Below are 20695 nucleotides of genomic sequence, written 5' to 3'. Positions count from 1 at the left end.
CAGTCTTTAGGATAAACTCTAGAGGGCGTGTTAAGCCAGCTGTTATACCATCACATATACCCCTTGAACACCAAGTGAAAGGACACCACACAAGTTGTTATGAAAATAAAAGGATATTTATATATAACAAGTCTACCCTGATCTCTTTATGAGTCAGGGAGCTAAGCACACAACAAAACTCTTAGGAAAATACTTCAAGTTGCACAATTTACACAAATGCCCGAGGGGCACGAAAAACCATATACTTTGGAAGTGGAATGCGAAGTTACTAGCAGGTAAGTACTACTCTCAGAGACTTTGGAATCGCTAGGCCTACAATGTTGAACCCTTAGATTAGAAGCAGGAGGTCTAGGAACACCGTGTGCAGAGTGGGAACTCTCACGCGTAATGCGGGACAAAGTCTATGGATACTAGTAAATGCAAAGTTAGTGTTCTCGGGCGAACCCGACTAGGTAGGTCAAAAACGAAAGTGGATCTAGACACTTAGAGAGTTGTTCTACGCTGGAGCACCGTGGTACTCGGTTTACCTAGCCCAGGGGCTGCGGCTGCATAGGGTTCAAGTGTCGTCGGGAATCCTCGTTGACGAACCAGGAGCCTGAAGAGGAAGTGGCTGGCAGGCGACCAGTGAAGATGTTCCGGGCTGATCCGGGGATGGATCAGTGAAGAAGAGTACCTGTAAGCAGAGGGTACCAAGTTCTGAATCACTTGCCAGTGATTAGGTGGGCACCAGGATGGCACCGGACGAGGTCACTCAGGCAGGTGAAGAGGTGACACTGGATTCTGCTGCTGCACGGACCAGGGGCGCTGATGTACACCAGGCTGGAGGTCTGCGAGCTGTCCCACGTCGGATGTCTGCTGCTGGCGATGCTGGATCCGGTGAAGGAGGCAACAAGCCTTGGCTACGGCAAGCCCACGTGTCGACACAAAATGGCGTCTTGGGTGGACCAGGAGGGTCGGAGGAAGGTCCCCTTCAGGAGGAGACTTGGGCCAGTCTAGAGGAGCTAGAGCAACAGTGAAACAAATGTAGGACGTCGTCTGGAGGGTCACTAGCCAACGGGCAAGTGACCAGACAACGTAGCAGCAACCCAGGAGCAAAAGGGCCCCACGCAGATCTGGTGGATGCTGGGATGCTGGACTTCGGTGCTCGTGCTGCTTGGGGTTGGGGCTTCTCTTACCCCAGTGCACCCACTCGAGGGTCCCTCGGTGGTCATGCTGGTTCAGTGTTGTGCTGGTTCTGGTAATCGCCGGGTCCTCTGGTCTCGTCGCACCTACGGTTCTCAGCTGTGCTGTAGAGGCAGGTTGAGGTCAGAGAGGACAGGGAGTCCGGGTCTCGTCGAGCCGGGCAGTCTGGTTCCGGAGGAAGGACGTTTCAGCAAACCGCAAGATACTTAGTTGGTGCCTGCTGCTGCAGGGTGACTACTCCTTAGTCACAAGGGAGAAATCTTGAGAAGAAGTCGAGAGTTCCTTTCGTAGAAAGTAGTTTCAGGATTCAAAGATGACCTAATTTGGAAGGGTCCTCGCTCCCACCTTTATTCTAAAGAAAGGAGCTGGTACGCGACTAGGTCCTGCCCATGGGTGGGACCAGGAAAGTGGTGGTTACACCCCTCTCCCATGTCCGGACTTTCCCCAGCTCAGGGGCTGGTGTGCCCCTGGAACTGGTTCAAGCCGGCAGATGCACAGTGAGCACCGGGGTACCACTTGCAGTCACCTTCCTATTCAGCCCAGCCTACCTAGGATACACAAAACCCTGTCTGGGATGGTGCTAGCACCGCCCCTGGCAGGAAACCCTTTGTCCAAGCTCTCCTCGCTGGAAGGACTCCCAGCAGCAGGAGGTCAGACTTGTGTCTGTGGTGGCAGCATCCATTTTGTGATGCTGAGGCTCGAGTTAACTTTAACCGGGGTTCACAGTTACACACATGTCGTGTCCCTCTAGAAGAGTGGAATGCTAACTCCGTCGCCAGAATTGGCGAGGAGTTAATATTCCAATTCGTATGACACCTTACTCGACATGTTTTGATAAAGCGATACCAAACATAGCAAATACCCGTGAGGATTATAATGCACTTAAGAGTATATGGTATGCGTTATCATAGAACAGCTATTAGGACTTGGTTCCGCAAGCTGCAGACGGGCTCAGCTCATGCCAGAGCACCATCTCACATACTTCCAAGCACTCTGCCTTCAGGATTGTTAAGGCCTGCCATAGGAGTGACTGATAGGAATACATGCGTCTATTGTAGGGTTAGATATAGGTATACTATATCTACAGCAAAGGGTGATTACACCACTTTGCCCCAGCTGTTGTGCAGCCAGTGTGTCAGATTTAGATGGCCAGCCAGGGGTGGCATAATACATGCTGCAGCCCCTGGTAGGCCCTGGGTACACCTATGCCCTGAGTTACAGGGTCAGATAAGGTGGCCCAGTACCAATTGGTAAATGCACCTAAGGTACACATGTCAATTTAGAGAGAGAACAGCTAGGCTGTGGGTCTGATTAGCAGGCCCACAGCCAGGGAAGTCGTAAACCAGTGAATCAAAAAGCAAAAATCTGGGGTGATCATAGGATTGCAGACCCTACTCTCCTACATGACCCCCCCCCCCAAACTCTGGGACAATAAACTAACCTTGACCAGGTGAGTCTTCTTGCTCTAAGTGGAAATACCTGGAGAGCCCATATTCATTGCCATGATCAGTGCCAGGTCTATGCTCCACTGTAAAATCCATCCCCTGTAGGGAAATGGACCACCTAAGCAGTTTGGGGTTTTCACCCTTCATCTGATTTAGCCACAAGAGGGGCTTATGGTCGGTCTGAATCTTGAAATGAGTGCCAAACAGGTATGACCTCAGTTTCTTCAGGGCCCAAACCACAGCAAAGGCCTCCCTCTCAATAGCTGACCAATTTTTCTCTCTGGGGGTCAGCCTTCTGCTAATAAAAGCAATGGGCTGGTCATGACCATCACAATTCAGCTGAGATAGAACAGCTCCCACACCCAACTCAGAAGCATCTGTTTGGACAATGAATGGTTTGGAGTAGTCTGGACTCTTTAGGATAGGTGCTGTGCACATGGCCTGCTTTAGGTCATCGAATGCTTTTTGACAGCCTGCTGTCCACTGAACTTTCTCTGGCATCTTTTTACTTGTCAGGTCATTAAGTGGAGTCACAATTGATCCATAATTTCTGACAAATTTCCTGTAATAACCAGTCAGGCCCAAGAAAGCTCGAACCTGAGTCTGGGTGGTTGGCGGAGCCCAGTCCTTGATGGACTGTATCTTGCTCTCCAGTGGCTGAACCTGGCCTCCACCTACAAGATGGCCCAGGTATACAACCTGTGTCTGCCCTATCTGGCACTTTGTGGCCTTGATAGTGAGACCTGCTGCTTGCAGTGCCTCTAACACTTTCCTCAGGTGGACCAGGTGATCCTCCCAGGTGGAACTAAAGACAGCTATATCATCAAGATATGCTGCACAGAAGTCATCCAGCCCAGTGAGAACTTGATTCACCAGCCTTTGGAAGGTGGCAGGTGCTTTTTTCCAACCAAAGGGCATTACCACAAACTGATAATGCCAACCAGGGGTAGAAAATGCTGTCCTGGGCTTGGCTTCCTCAGCTAACCTGATTTGCCAATACCCAGCTGTCAGGTCAAATGTGCTTAAGTAGTTGGCAGAAGCCAATCTATCTATAAGTTCATCTGCCCTTGGTATTGGGTGGGCATCAGTCTTAGTGACTGCATTGAGGCCTCTGTAGTCTACGCAAAACCTCATCTCTTTCTTACCACCCTGGGTGTGAGGCTTTGGCACTAGAACTACTGGACTAGCCCAAGGGCTATCTGAGGGCTCAATGACTCCCAGCTCCAACATTTTCCGCACTTCTGATTTGATGCAGTCTCTGACATGATCAGGCTGCCTGTAGATTTTACTCTTAACTGGCAGACTGTCCCCAGTGTCAATCTCATGGGTACACCAATTGGTCTGACTGGGTGTCAGAGAGAACATATGTCTAAAGGATTGAAGAACTTGTTTGCAATCCTTTTGCTGATGTTCAGAGAGGCTACCACAAAAGACAACACCATCTACTGACCCATCATCAGGGTTCTGAGTGAGCAGGTCTGGGAGAGGGTCACTCTCCTCCTCCTGTCCCTCATCTGTGGCCATGAGCAAGCTCATGTCCTTCCTGTCGACATATGCCTTGAGCCTATTCACATGGAGCACCCTGTGGGGGCTCCTGGGAGTTCCAAGGTCCACCAGGTAGGTGACTTCTCCGTTTTGCTCAATGATTGTGTGGGGCCCAGACCATTTGTCTTTGAGTGCTGCTGGGGCCACTGGCTCAAACACCCACACCTTCTGTCCAGGCTTGTACACAGTCAGGACAGCCTTTTGGTCATGCCAAGCTTTTTGGAGTTCTTGGCTTGCCACAAAAAATTTTAGAAGCCTTTTCCATATACTCAGCCATCCTGAAGCGGAGACCAAGTACATAGTCCACAATGTTGGTTGCAGGCTTTTTGAGAGGTCTCTCCCATCCTTCCTTCACCAAACACAGGGGTCCTCTTACAGGATGTCCATACAAAAGTTCAAAAGGGCTGTAGCCAACCCCCTTCTGTGGGACTTCTCTGTAAGCAAACAAAAGGCAGGGTATCAGGACATCCCATCTACGCCTGAGCTTTTCATGTAGTCCATGAATCATCCCTTTTAGGGTCCTGTTGAACCTTTCAACAAGCCCATTGCACTGTGGATGATAGAGTGTGGTGAACTTGTAGTTGACACCACATTCCTTCCACATAGCAGTCAGATATCCTGACATGAAGTTTTCACCTCTGTCAGAGACAACCTCCTTAGGGAAGCCCACTCTGGAGAACACTCCAACTAGGGCTCTTGCCACAACAGGTGCTGTAGTGGTCCTAAGGGGAATAGCTTCAGGAAACCTGGTGGCATGGTCCACCACCACCAGTATAAACTTGTGCCCTGATGCTGTCTGGGGTTCCATTGGACCAACAATGTCAATCCCCACTCTTTCAAAGGGTACCCCCACCACAGGTAGTGGTATAAGGGGGGCCTTTGTTGTGCCACCTGACTTACCACTGGCTTGGCAAGTGACACAGGAGCGACAAAACTCCTTGGTATCTTCATTCATGTGAGGCCAGTGAAAGTGTGAGACAAGTCTGTCCCAAGTCTTTGTCTGGCCTAAGTGTCCTGCCAGGGGAATCTCATGGGCCAAGGTAAGAAGGAACCCTCTCTGTGACAAGGGGATGACCAGCCTCCTGGTTGCACCAGGTTTGGGATCTCTTGCTTCAGAGTACAGGATTCCATCATCCCAGTATACCTTCTGGGTACCTGTGGCGTTCCCTTCAGCCTCAGCAGCAGCCTGCCGTCTGAGGGCTTCAAGGGAAGGGCAGTCTAACTGTGCCTTCCCCAGGTCTTCTCTGGAGGGTCCCCCTGAACCCAGAAACTCAACCTGATCAGGTTCAAGTTCTTTAGGCTCAGTTTCCCTCAGCTCTTTGAGGTCAGCCTCCTCTGAGACTTGATCCACAACCTGGGGCAAGGGGGAAGGCAATGCCTTAACCCAACTGCTCTTCTTCTTGGAAGGTGTCTGGTCCATTGTTCCAGGATCCAGCACCTGTTCAGTGGGGCATCTTCTGGCCTGTGACCGAGTCACAGCAAGCATATGTGCTGGCAAGCCTAACATTTCCATGTGAGTCCTCTAATTCCCCACCCTTCTTCAAGCGCCTTGAGATCCTCCGGGTGTGTAGCGCGCTATATAAATCTTCTGACTTCTGACTCACTTCTGACCATAGGGATGTCTCCAAATCATTGCCCAACAAACATTCAACTGGGAGGTCTGAACTAACCACAACTTTCTTTTGGCCACTTACCCCTCCCCAGGAGGAATCAACAATTGCCATACTATGGTGGGTAGTGACATTGCTGGCATTGGTCACTAGATAGTTTGTACCTAGCATGATCTGTCCAGGGTCCACAAAGTTAGGTGTCACCATTGTGACACTGGCACAAGTGTCCCTGTGGCAGCCTGAGTGAGTGTGCCCACTAAGTTGTCATACACCTCAGATCCCAAGGTTAACCCAACTAATCTCGTGGGAGGTGCACTACCACTGCTGACTGTACTAGGGGGTGCAGGTGCCTTAGGGGCTGCAGTGGTAGGAGTTTGCCCTCCTTTCTTGTTGCACTCACTAAACCAGTGAGTTTTACTTTTACAGTATTGGCACCACCTTTTAGACTGGCCTTCTTGAGTCTTCTTTTTCTGCTGTGAGGCCTGACCCCCACCCTCTTTGGTTTGTTGGGGGCCCGTCGAAGACTTCTGGTCATTTTGTTCATTCTTATTGTTACCCTTTTGGTCTGCTTTCTTCTGACCACCCTGGTTCTGAGTCTGGTTCTGCTTAACCCTTGTTCTGACCCATCTGTCTGCCTTATTTCCCAATTCTTGGGGAGAGGTCAGATCTGAGTCAACAAGGTGCTGATGCAACAACTGGTTCTGACAATTATTTAAAATCTGTTCTCGCATGATCAGATTGTACAATCCTGTGTAATCAGTAACCTTACTGCCCAGCAACCAGCCCTCCAAAGCCTTAGTGGCACAATCCACAAAGTCAGACCAATCCTGAGACTGAGTTTTCTGGGTATCCCTGAACAGCAACCTGCACTGCTCAGTGGTTAGGCCAAACCCATCTATCAGTGTATTTTTCAGGACTTGGTAATTGTTAGCATCCTCAGCTCTAGTAGTGAGGAGCTTATCTCTACCTTTGCCTTCAAAGGAGAGCCACAAGACAGCTGCCCACTGACTCTGGGGGACGCACTGGACAGTGCAGGCCCTCTCCAAAGCAGTTACCCATTTGTGGATATCATCCCCTTGTTTAAAGGGGGTCACTATCTTACTCAGGTGTCTAGTGTCTAAACTCCTGTCCTTTTCTCTAGGTAAAATGCTGCCACCAGGGGGGTCTGTCCCACTCAATTTCTGCTCTCTAGCAAAGGCAAGTCTCTCTTTGGCCATGGCATGTTCTTCCCCTTCAATCCTCAGATTGACTTCCCTCATCTTAGCTTCATGTTCTCGTCTCTGAGGGGATGTCATCCTTCTGTGAGAAGAGGTCTGAGAGCCATTGGTTCGAATGGATCTGTTAGAACCTCTGGATAGAGACCTAACTCTTCCATTCCCAATGTTAAGCCTGCCTGAAAGTGGCCCTGGGGGTCCCCCAAGTCCATTCTCATGCCTGCTTAAGTTGGTCCTGGTGAGTCTACTGACTTCTACCTGACCCTTGTCTGCCTCATCCCCTGACACTTCCTGATCCTATTCCTCCTCATCACTACCTGTGCCATTGAGTTGGAGGTCAGGGTCCCCAAGGGTTCCCTCTAAGGGGGGCATGATCCCATCTGGATTAGAAGGGCCTGTGTTAGAAGCCCTCCTGGCATCATAAGTCTCTAAGAGACCAATCAGGAATGGGATGGTAGGGTTAGAACCCTGTTTTAGCTTCCTGGAGGAACACACTTGTCTCATCTCCTGGAAGCTAAGAGCTGCATATCTTGAGACGACCTGTGGAGGGTCAACTGACACAAGGGGGGCCTCTGAGTTCCCTCCTTTGTCTGACATGCTTTTCTAGTGAGGTGTAAGTGGTGCACTTACCTACACTATTTGTTTGCCTACTGATCCCTTGCTAAGAGTTGTAGTCAGGGTGTGCTAGGCCCTGTTGAACTACAACAGCTGGTTCAGTAGAACCCAGAGTATTCTAAGCTAAGTTATATGTACCTGGGTACTTATGTGATCTTTCAAATGATATTCTTAGGATACGTGTGGTAAAACAACAGCAAGCTCAAATCCCAACCGCTGCTCACCAATGTGAGAAGTTGGCCTGATATGTAGTGCTCACTATTCTAGTGATCACTGTGTATCATTCCAAACGACCCTTATTGATGATTGGTTGTAAGTCAACCTTATAGACCAACTATCCTAGTAGCATGGACAAGAGCAGTCTTTAGGCTAAACTCTAGAGGGCGTGTTAAGCCAGCTGTTATACCATCACATATACCCCTTGAACACCAAGTGAAAGGACACCACACAAGTTGTTATGAAAATAAAAGGATATTTATTTATAACAAGTCTACCCTGATCTCTTTATGAGTCAGGGAGCTAAGCACACAACAAAACTCTTAGGAAAATACTTCAAGTTGCACAATTTACATAAATGCCCAAGGGGCTCGAAAAACCATATACTATGGAAGTGGAATGCGAAGTTACTAGCAGGCAAGTACTACTCTCAGAGACTTTGGAATCGCTAGGCCTACAATGCTGAACCCTTAGATTAGAAGCAGGAGGTCTAGGAACGCCGTGTGCAGAGTGGGAACTCTCACGCGTAATGCGGGACAAAGTCTATGGATACTAGTAAATGCAAAGTTAGTGTTCTCGGGCGAACCCGACTAGGTAGGTCAAAAACGAAAGTGGATCTAGACACTTAGAGAGTTGTTCTATGCTGGAGCACCATGGTACTCGGTTTACCTAGCCCAGGGGCTGCGGCTGCATAGGGTTCAAATGTCGTCGGGAATCCTTGTTGACGAACCAGGAGCCTGAAGTGGAAGTTGCTGGCAGGCGACCAGTGAAGATGTTCTGGGCTGATCCAGGGACGGATCAGTGAAGAAGAGTACCTGTAAGCAGAGCGGACCAAGCTCTGAATCACTAGCCAGTGATTAGGTGGGCACCAGGATGGCACCGGACGAGGTCACTCAGCCAGGTGAAGAGGTGACACTGGATTCTGCTGCTGCACGGACCAGGGGCGCTGATGTCGACTAGGCTGGAGGTCTGCGAGCTGTCCCACGTCGGATGTCTGCTGCTGGCGATGCTGGATCCGGTGAAGGAGGCAACAAGCCTTGGCTACGGCAAGCCCACGTGGCGACACAAAATGGCGTCTTGGGTGGACCAGGAGGGTCCGAGGAAGGTCCCCTTCAGGAGGAGACTTGGGCCAGTCTAGAGGAGCTAGACCAGTGGTGAAACAAACGTAGGACGTTGTCTGGAGGGTCACTAGCCAACGGGCAAGTGACCGGACAACGTAGCAGCAACCCAGGAGCAAAAGGGCACCACGCTGGGGGGCTGGACTTCGGTGCTCGTGCTGCTTGGGGTTGGGGCTTCTCTTACCCCAGTGCACCCACTCGAGGGTCCCTCAGTGGTCGTGCTGGTTTAGTGTCGTGCTGGTTCTGATGATCGCCGGGTCCTCTGGGCTCGTCGCACCTACGGTTCTCAGCTGTGCTGCAGAGGCAGGTTGAGGTCAGAGAGGGCAGGGAGTCCAGGTCTCGTCAAGCTTGGCAGTCTGGTTCCGGAGGAAGGACGTTTCAGCAAACCGCAAGATACTTAGTTGGTGCCTGCTGCTGCAGGGTGACTACTCCTTAGTCACAAGGGAGAAATCTTGAGAAGAAGTCGAGAGTTCCTTTCGTAGAAAGTAGTTTCAGGATTCAAAGATGATCTAATTTGGAAGGGTCCCCGCTCCCACCTTTATTCTAAAGAAAGGGGCTGGTACGCGACTAGGTCCTGCCCATGGGTGGGACCAGGAAGGGGGGTGGTTACACCCCTCTCCCATGTCCGGACTTTCCCCAGCTCAGGGGCTGGTGTGCCCCTGGAACTGGTTCAAGCCGGCAGATGCACAGTGAGCATCGGGGTGCCACTTGAGTCACCTTCCTATTCAGCCCTGCCTACCTAGGATACACAAAACCCTGTCTGGGATGGTGCTAGCACCGCCCCTGACAGGAAACCCTTTGTCCAAGCTCTCCTCGCTGGAAGGACTCCCAGCAGCAGGAGGTCAGACTTGTGTCTGTGGTGGCAGCATCCATTTTATGATGCTGAGGCTCGAGTTAACTTTAACCGGGGTTCACAGTTACACACATGTCGTGTCCCTCTAGAAGGGTGGAATGCTAACCCCGTCACCAGAATTGGCGAGGGGTTAGTATTCTAATTCGTATGACACCTTACTCGACATGATTTGATAAAGCGATACCAAAGATAGCAAATAACCGCGAGGATTATAATGCACTTAAGAGTATATGGTATGCGTTATCATAGAACAGCTATTAGGACTTGGTTCCGCAAGCTGCAGACGGGCTCAGCTCATGCCAGAGCACCATCTAACATACTTCCAAGCACTCTGCCTTCAGGATTGTTAAGGCCTGCCATAGGAGTGACTGATAGGAATACATGTGTCTATTTTAGGGTTAGATATAGGTATACTATATCTACAGCAAAGGGTGATTACACCACTTTGCCCCAGCTGTCGTGCAGCCAGTTGTGTCAGATTTAGATGGCCAGCCAGGGGTGGCATAATACATGCTGCAGCCCCTGGTAGGCCCTGGGTACACCTATGCCCTGAGTTACAGGGTCTGATAAGGGGGCCCAGTACCAATTGGTAAATGCACCTAAGGTACACATGTCAATTTAGAGAGAGAACAGCTAGGCTGTGGGTCTGATTAGCAGGCCCACAGCCAGGGAAGTCATAAACCAGTGAAGCAAAAAGCAAAAATCTGGGGTGATCATAGGATTGCAGACCCTACACTCCTACACTATGCCCTTGTAAATTCCCATAGAAGCCCAGGTTAACACCAGAACCTGGGCTTCTATCGGAATTCACAAGGGCATATTATCAAGTCCATTATCACTGCTTTAGCGGCAGTTTCCTGCCAATAAAAGCAGCAATAATGTATCACCCTTTCTTGATAATATAGCCCAGTGTTCTTTGAACCAGAACTGAGGGCCCTAGTAGTCCGATCTCCTCAAGCTGGACAAGAACCAAGAGTGGTACCACAAGGAGCACAAAAGCAAAGAGAAGAAAGGAGTGAAAAATAACAGGCAGCTGCACCAATTCTGCCTCCTGGGATCAAATCAAACTATACTTGCAGTAAACAGAAGGGGAAAGAAGTTTTGAAAATGTCTGCAAGAAAGAAAAAGATGAATATAAAAATAAAATGACTTATCCAAAGTTGAAATTAAATAGAAACAAAGGGGTAAAGTATGTGTTTTCAACAGAAGAAATCAGTTAAGAAAAAAGGTCAGTAGGGGTTAATTGAACACACATTTGAAATTGCAGGAGGCACATGTCAAATATTGCAAGGAGAAGAATCAGTTATACCAGTCTATTTTATTTTTGAAGAGGATGTTTATTTCTAGTTGCCAGCTGATTGAAAAGGTACTTGCTATTTAGTTTTGTTGTTCCCAAAAATGTATCATGTATATAGTGTTTGTGATTTACTAATGACACTTTCAAACAGACATACACATAGTGTAAGAGATGGATCCCAATTAGTGGGAGACATCTTTGGAGCAATCATTCCATCAGCAGTGGTAAACCTAAATGATGAGAAGATCAGACAGCTTCCAACAGTGATTGACAAATTAGCCACCAGCACCTCTGTTACTCTAGCAGTTGTAAATAATGAATTAGTTGCTATTAGGTCCATGGTTTCACAGAATCGCTTAGCATTAGACAATGTACTTGATGAAAAAGGCAGAGTTTGCAAGCTACTGAAAGATCAGCATTGTTGCTCCTTTGTTCCTGTCTGTAAATGTAAATGTAAATGTATTTGAGCTTATATAGCGCACAGCTACCCGCAGTGGGTTTCCCGGCGCTTGCTTAGGGAACCCGTCCTGTTATTCCCCTGTGAGATAACCCCGGCAGGGTATCCACAAGGTGAAAGCCAGGCATCCCGCCGCGAGGGGCCATTGTGGAGATTAAGCAAGATATTGCCCAGAGTCGCAGAGTGTGAACCCGTGAGTCGAGAAGGCACCGGAGCGAGAATTATCGAGTCCGTGGAATTTTTACCCAAGACCCACCGAGGTGGGGAATTGAACCCTGGTCCAGGGCCGATCTCAGCTTCCGGGTCTGCTGCCTCTAACCCCTGAGCCACACTTCTCCATGTCTCTGATAAATGTAAGAAAATATTAAAATTCATCAAAAATATTTCAGATCTAAAACCTGAATTATAACCATTTAGACAATCAGTGTATTATGAGGTGTAAAAACAGGATTTTCTGCCATTAGCAATTGGGTTGTACTGTTGGAGGAGAAGTATTAAAAACTGTTGTGGTACCACTACTAACAGTAAGGTTTGGCATATCAACATTAGTTGCTTTCTTTAAAAGCTATACATATTATTTGAACAGGAGAAAGGCTAAAGAAAGGAACAAGCGAATGAAGAAAGATTAAGAGTTAAATGATTTAATCAATAAAAATACAAAAGAATAAAGAAATATCTGAGCTGAAAAGAAGGAGAACTGAATAAACAAAGGAGGAGGAAAGTAATATCTGTGTGATTCATTTGTGAAAAATGAATGATGGTTTAAAAAACAGCAGGGGGGTTGGAGGAGCTTATACCAATATCAAGAAAATAACGTACATATAGTAACACGCAGAATTCGAAAGAATTACACGAGAATTAAAAAAGTGTGTTTAAAATGTGCAAAATGTAGTACACATTCATAATTGATTACATTTGGTCTAAACAACTGACTCAGTAATATTTTTCCACTGACCCATTACACCCACGAAGGTGCAAAAAGTGCACAATAGAAATTTTATTTTTGCTGACCTTCCCGCCGACATGTATTACTTCCACAAATAAAAATGTTCTTAGGATGGTCATGTAATTCAATTAATGTTTCTACTTACACCATGATTGTTGTTACATGTTTTAATTAAATATAATTTCGAATAATAAAGATGAAGATTCCTGATGGGAAAGTAGTTTGTCTTCGGGAATAACTGCCAAGATCATTACACTGGATATTGCTACCTGATAAGTTTCTAACACATTTGAATTGTGTGCCCAGTGAGAAGACAAGGAGTTTCCATGAAGAGACTAAAAAGATGATTGGCTGGCATCATGAAATGCAGCATTGAGATATCTGCGTTGTTTATATTACTACGTGTTCCTAGATTAGGCTCAGAGGAGATTTTGCCATATTGTAGACAAGATCTTTGCTTTCCCTGTTACTGTAACAAACTTTGCTCTATAATTCTACTGTGTTGCTTGAACTTCTCTTAATGAGTACTTCTGCTTTTGATATTCAATTTATATAGAAGCTGTGTGCTTATGTTCTCACTCTATCATTCTGACAAAGAACTCATCAGGGGTTCGGATTAATGCTTTCCTCGCATTATTAGAATAGGGATTCATTACTTTATGGAACAAGCTTAATGTATTTGATTATTTTGATGAATTAATATGATAATCTTAAACTGCTGATTAAAAAAAGGATTGTATACTAAATGATGCATTTAACATGTTTTTAACTCATGACTAACTCTCGTCATTGGCTGAGATAAAATTGCGATTTTAAAGACATTTATGTGGTACAGGTCCTGATAAATCTCATTCAACGTCCAAGACCTGCCAAACAAATAGAAGGTTTTTAACCTCTAAACAGGTGACATTGCTTTCTTGTAAACCTATATTTAACCGAAACTCCTGGCTTCAACATCTACACTTCATGGATCACCATTGTCTCTTATATTACGGGATATCTGGATGGATTTATCATGAGGACAATGACACAGGCAATTATACCATTTAGATGCTTAGGTTGTTCAGTCAACATTACTGCTCAATACAGGACATTGCAATTCATGCTTCTAACTTGGAAGTAGCAATTTAGACAATTGAGACACTCTATTCATATGACATTGTTTAAAAGTGCACTCATTCAATTATGTGTGATTACCAATGTCATGACTTTGTTTGCTCTCACACCACGAGGAGGTTACTAGAATTTTGTGAATGCAATTGTCATTCCTTTACAGTCTGTACTTACTCTGATACAGATGGGGTATGCAATGAACCCCTCTTCACATATTTGAGATAAGTCACTTGAGCGTGTGTGTTTTATGTATCCTTCTTTACAAGAAAATTCAATAACTTGACCGTTAGTGGCATATTGTAGGTTTGCAAAGCCTGGAAGAAGCTTTATGTTCTTCTGGTCAAGTTCTTTCTGTTCCAATATGCATGAACCTGAAAAATTGAGAAACCATATCGTAAATCTGTGAAAAGACATCATAGTGTAATTATATACAAGGGCATAATACAGCTGCTTTTCCACAAATTACTTTTGTACATTTCTAATTTTTCATTTTTAAGTTTGCTTACTTCCCATAAAAATGAGTCCTCCAGATGTTAAAGTTGAACATATGTCCCTGAATATAACCTCTGTGAAACCTATTGTCTGTGCCACTGCATGTTTTTATCCTCAAGAGAAGGAATCCGTACATGGACACTCAACAGTCACCTTTCAATTAATGTTTTCTTCTTTCAAAAAATCCATTTAAGGATGGATGATGTAAATACAAACACATTAGTTGCAGCATTAAACGTTGGGTGTTAAAGGAGATTTGTAGCGCTCATGTAGAAATACACTTGAATATCTTGTTATTTAGGTACAATTCAATTGGGTGCTTGCAATAACAATGGGAGAAGAGAACACCCCACTTCTCTCTGCGTAATCAAAAGATTAGGCACACTTGATAATCACACTAATTGCAGCACACCCCTTATCACAAATAATATTTTTTCTTTTCTCTCTAAAAAAGCATTAAACAATCCAAGGCTCTTCTTTTTAATTATTTCGAACTCCAGTTCCATGCCAACGCGTTTCGCCGTGGTTAAACACAACCCATCGGCTTTCTCAAGGCTGGAAATTATACAAAAACCGCTTTTACAATAACAATTCCAAATGCAATGAATTAAAATGCGTAGCCCCATATGGCCAAGACAACTTTGTGCTTTCCATTTCTTATAAAACCGTAAAAAACATGCACCAGATTCGAAAATGATTACTGTACACCTTGTGATATAACCTGCTTAAAGAAAACCAATCACCAATGATAATAATTCACAGGACACATTGAATAAAAGGTTACATATCGAAAAAATGTGTTATACTTCATTTACCATATAAGTAGCCTAGTGTGAAAGTGATTCGTTTTAGCTGAGACCATTTGTTTTGTAATTAATTCATAGCCCATGTGTTTGCAAACAACAAACCATTCAAATTGTAAATACCTTGAATCTTTGTCACTTCAGTACCGAACATAAAGACAGGATCGATTTAGCACCCATTATAGTAATGGCAAAAAAGGCAAACATGGATCATTGCGTGTTTGTTCAGTAATTTGAATATTAACCGGAAGATTCCCTACCTCCTGTGTGGAAACAACTCCTTATCCACTGTCCTTGCTTCATTAAGAGTTCATAAAATCTATAAATGCATCCGCATTCGTTCTGAAATGAATGAATAAAGGCATGCAATAGCCTTAGAACGTTTCTCATGGATTATTCTCTTTTGATTATCCACTTAACCCTTTGCACGCTGAAGACGAAACCGTTCCGTCATCAGCTGCGGGTGCGCTGTGCTGATGACGGAACGGTTCCATCATGGCCCGCTCGCCGCTCATGCGCGGAGCGAATTCCGCGCCTGCGCTGAGCCTTCTATTGAGAGGGGCGGTCCATGACCGAACCGTTCCGTCACAAGCACAGCTCACCCACGCGCCGTGATGGAGCGGTTCCATCACGAGCACGGGACCGCCGCGCGGCCGCCCCGCTGCCCCGCCCCCGTAGCACTGCGGCGGAATAGCCGCCGCAGTGAAGGGGTTAAAGTAACCACCGCCATCTAGTGGCCGGTTTTACCTGCGTTTTCAAACCAGGGCGTGCAGGTAAATAGCTGTAATCCGAAGCTATACCTTCCAATCCCAAATTAGGCTACAATCGCCTCATCTGTAATGTGTTAAATACAACATTTGACTTACATATTTGTCAACACTAACTCTGTCTTTTTTTCTGAGCTCGCAGTCTAAGCCAAGTGACATACCTCAATCTCATCAATCAAAATCCGAACTTCATATCTTGCCGCCGCCTGCTCATTCACGTTTCTCCCTGTCAAAAGTCAAATGTGCAATGTGCTATTACTACTTAGTGCCTATATACCGAAGCTCTCCCCCAGTCCTTAGTCTTAACCGCTTACCTTCCGCGTTGTGTACCACCTGAGTGCAGGCGACATCGATCAACTTCCTGATTCCACTAAGTAAATTCAATTTGGAAGAGAAAACGGACTACCGGCCAACAAACACGACCGCCATCTTTAAATGGACCCTTTTCCTGCAGTTATGTCTAAGAGTTCCACTATTAAGCTGCACTAGTAGCGTTTGTGGATATCTTAATCCTAACAAACAATTCCTTTAATATCAAGCGCTACAATTGTCATAATTTATAACCAGTTATACTGTTATACTTAAATGTCAAATTACTGTTCTAAGTTCCCAACTACAGCTCTAAGTTCCATCCTTCATAATTCTTACATGTTATCAATTTCAGGCGCTTTAGTTACCTCATTCCCCATGTCAGTCCTTATTCTAAAACCAAGTTCCCTTTCACTTATCACTTACACTGCTAATGTTATTTCTCCTACATAGATCATTATTGTCAAGTGCTATGATTGATTACTTCTACCCTTAAACTCTAGTATTCAATGCTATATTGTAGCCCTATCTTCTATTTCTGACGATATACTGTGACCCCTCTCTAACTTTGTGACAAAAATGTATGACTGAGCTTACAGTATCATTTAAAAAGTTATCTATAAAGTTAATCACCAAGAAAATATTGAAGCTCCTGATCAAAATGTAGGCCGTCCTCTGCGGCCCGTAAACGCATGATCCATCTTGCCTCCTGCCTCCTTAGTTTCAGTTCTCTATTTCCACCCCGTGGGTCTATGTACACATGATCAATTTCATAAAATTTGAAACCCTTACTTTGATCTTGCATGTTGCAATTGTGAATATGCTCCGCTATTGGGTACCTTACATTGTTGTTTTTTATTGCTCGTAGATGCACGCTCATTCTTTCCTTCAGCATGCGGATCGTGCTACCCACATAAATTCGTAAGCATTTGCACTCAATGATATAAATAACATATTTTGTGCTACATGTAATATTAATTCTTATATCATACACTTTTCCATCATTGATTCGAAAGCTCTTAGTTTTATCTTTGGCACATCTACACATGCCACAGTGAACGCATTTGTAAAAAGGTGAAGGTGGAGGATGCCAAAGGAAAGATGTTGAAGGGTTGAGGGCTCTGAGGTTTGATTGATTATTTTGTATAAAGTGCTTGTTGAGAAATGCAAGGATTCATGAAGACCTCTTGTTAGGATTTCACAGTGAAATAATTGCATCTTTATCTAATTAGCTGCTCTATTGTCTGGCAGGAAACAAAGTCCAGTCTTTTAGACGCTGTGCACACTTGAAGAGCTGATGGAGCTAAGTTGCACTGTGGTGCAAGGATGCCTGCATTGGGGGTGGGCAGCACACAGTGTTCCAACGGAAGGAAATCGCAGAAATGTTGCATAGCTTTGTAAATATGTAGCATTTCTAGTCCCTCCCTTTTATGCAGTGCAACGCATCTACTTTGCTTGCTGCCTCGCATTGAATGAAAGATTGGCAAATATGCCTGTGGTGCATTCTTTCTTATCCCATTACACATGCTCCAGACAGCTGTAGAAGAGAGGTTGAACAGCAAGGACTTAAGTGCCATTGAAATATATGTTGATTTGGATGTCACAGTTACCCTTCAAAATAGAGGCAGCATTCACCTTAGCCCATGATCTCACACTGTCCTTGCTTGTCATTCACAGGCTAAGGTAGAGTCAGGCAGGTTCCAGCCGGTGAGAAGTCAGGGCAATGCTATGAACAGGATGCAGAAGTAGACTGAGCCAGGGTTTGTCTAGAGTGAACACATAGTAAAAGCTACACATGTGTTTCTGAATAGATAAATGGGGAACTGCCACTCAATGTGTATTCAGCATCCTCGTAGCGAAATAAAAGAGCATGATGGGATGATAAAAACCTAATTAAGTATAATGAAAAAAGTAAGCTGAGATTTTGCCAATAATACAATAAGATATAGGAAGGATGGTTGGAATAATTGAGTTAGGTGTGCATTAGGAAGTGGAAAATCTGTCAGAAAATTGTAGGAAATGTCCAAGATAGTGTGGAATATCAGAACATTTCACTGATGAAGTTAAAATCTATGAATACAATTGTGCATGCAGATAAACTTTATGTATGAGCCTTGAAAGGAATATTATGAGAAAAGTTATGGGCGGTGGTCCATGTAGGCTATATATTGAAATATGACTAAGGGACAGGTCACAATGTTGTTTGTAAAGTATCAAAATGCCATTTGGTTAGTATGAATCCGATTCAGAACCCGCCTTTCCGATCAACTTGGACACTTTTCCGAAAGACTTGTTATGATGGTTGGAAACTGTTTGGACTTTCCGATTCGGTTTCCAAACGGCTATTGGAGTAAACTAGTCGGTCGGAGCCGAATCGTAGTGGTCTATGGACCGCATTTCCGACTGAGCGATTAGGAATCTCTTTGGACAGCCTTTCTGAATCAGTTGTTCCGACACAGATTGGCTGTTGGAACCTGCCTTTAGGGGCCCGGAGCAGGCTCCGGTAGGAGCCTAATCGTAGTGGTCTATGGACCCCATTTCAACTGAGCAATTAGGATGTCCATGGACAGCCTTTCTGAATCAGTTGTTCCTACACAAATTGGCTGTTGGAACCTGCATTTGGGGGCCCGGAGCAGGCTCTCCTTCACCTGAGGTATCCGAATGAGGCCCCTGGGGGAACCCCAGGGTCCCTCCTTTAAATGCATGCACAGTGTGGCAGGCACAATGGGGTGCCTGCCACAGGGTGCATGATTTTCAGAAAGCACCCCTTTCTTCAATGGGAGCCTGTGTAGTTGGTCGGAACACAATCTGTTTCTAAATTCTTGTTATGCCTGCATTACCTACCTACTTAGTTATATTTTTTCCAGTGTCATTTTTTTACATCAATATAACTGCCTCTGACTCTGTACTACGATTAGTCTGTCTGTAGCTTGCCAAGTTGGCCACTATTTATTTTTAAAAAGTTTTAAAACTCAGATTCACCAATAGCTCTAGCCACCGAGTACAGTCCTTTGGGTTGTCCTCTTCCTAATCTAGAGAGGTTTTTCGGCAATTGCCACCAACAAAATTCTCAACCAGATATTTTACTATTTTTGATAGGCTACGACATACTACTGTCTACTTTACTCTAGTACCCAATTTGTACTAGTGATGTATGTATGTATGTATTATATTTTCTCAATCTTACTGGTGAAAAGAAAATAAGGGGAGGCGTATATGGCATTCAAAAAATATGTGATGTTTTTTCTAGGCATATCGATCACCAGTGCCGGGGCCAGCGGCGGGGCAGGTGACGCCAGCCAGGAGGGAGCAGACGCGGAAGCCAATACAGGGGTGGGTGAGCCAGCAGCAGTGGTGGGCAGTGATAAGTTGTACTTATATTCCTTACTTATTGACAATAGTTACACAGTCGCTGCAAGGGTATACTGTACTTTACTGTTGAGAGAGACTAAGTTGTTGTGAACAACGGTTGAAGAAGACACCCTTTATTTAGCATTAGCAATAGCATTAGCGATGGTAGTTGAGTAACTAATGGCCTCTTCTATCTGACTCCAACTCAACTAGGAAAGTTGTACGAAGAAGACTAAGAGTCATACGACCTTGATGGATGGGTCGAACGAAATGGGAAAGAAGGAGGAACGACGGGAGAAAAATGCCAGGTAGGTTGCTCCCCCTCTGCACAGCACCGCCAGTGTTTCCCTGACCCATATGCCACTGCCGCTGTTGAGGAAGTTCGAGGCCCTCCACCATCCGCAGGCTACCACCTGCGCCTCATCCCTCGTGGCCAGTTGTAGGCCTTAGGTAGGTTTGTTCATCCTCTGCTTTATTGCTTTTATTGTCTTCCCCCGCTGCCTGTACGTGGTCTGTACCCCTTTTTCTTCCCTCTGTTCCCCTCGCTGTCGCCGTGCTCTCTCTGCCCGGTCTTTCCTTCTGTAGCCCTCGCTGCGCCGTGTCCCTGCCCAGTTTTTTCTTCTGTTCCCCTCGCTGTCCCATGCCTCTCTGCTCGTTCGCCAGGCAGGCTACAACAAGAAGCAATAAGTATAAAGAAACAAAGGAAAGAAGACATGCAAGTCTATGGCAAAAGCACATTGAACCCAAGCAGGTCATTTATGTGGACACAGATTTACAAAATGGCCTCTGGCCACATGGAGAGGCTCAGCCAAGGCAAATGCCGGCCCACTATTACAAACAAACACACTCACACACTGGCCAGGCAAAGGAGGCATGCTGAACAACACAGCCTTAATACAACAATGCCAAAAATGAAAATACACAGGGCTAAAAAAAGGTTTGCAAGTTACACTACAACCACACACATCCAACAAAGGCATTTATTTAACCCACATGAAAAAAGTGGGAAAAAAACCAAAAAAACATTTGCATTTGAATCCAATGCCGTCCATGCCCTAAATGATGTTGAAACTCCAAAGACACCACAGAAGCAGTTGTTTCATGCACCCATGACTAGCTCTGGTCCTCCTGAATGAAAGGCATATTGCAGACTACTGGGCTAGTGAATTAAATAAATATTGCAAATTGTTTGCAAACGTTGGAGAAAATGTAGGGAACTTTCAACATGTTTCCTTTATAAAGGAAACTAGAAGAACAATTACATACAAAGAAACAACTAGGACCTTACTGAAACTACAGGACACCCACCAAAATATATTTTTAAAAAACAATGAAAAGTACAAAAAAAGAATATAGGTAAAA

The 20695-nt window shown here is 45.4% G+C and overlaps 1 protein-coding gene across 1 annotated transcript in view; it reads right to left on the bottom strand.

Annotated features, from left to right (window-relative positions):
- LOC147747717 (complement factor H-related protein 2-like) overlaps window positions 1-20695 on the bottom strand; it is a 297443-nt gene that overhangs the window by 113082 nt on the left and 163666 nt on the right. Inside the window, exon 5 of the mRNA XM_086926053.1 lies at window positions 13786-13982. Within this exon, the coding sequence (XP_086782179.1) occupies window positions 13786-13982 (197 nt within the window). The remainder of the gene's footprint in view (window positions 1-13785; window positions 13983-20695) is intronic.

Source organism: Lissotriton vulgaris, chromosome 1_1 (assembly GCF_964263255.1).
Source record: "Lissotriton vulgaris chromosome 1_1, aLisVul1.2, whole genome shotgun sequence".
Classification (NCBI taxonomy): Eukaryota; Metazoa; Chordata; class Amphibia; order Caudata; family Salamandridae; genus Lissotriton; species Lissotriton vulgaris.
The sequence above is the reverse complement of the archived record's forward strand: the minus strand, read 5'-3'. Positions and strand labels throughout refer to the sequence as shown.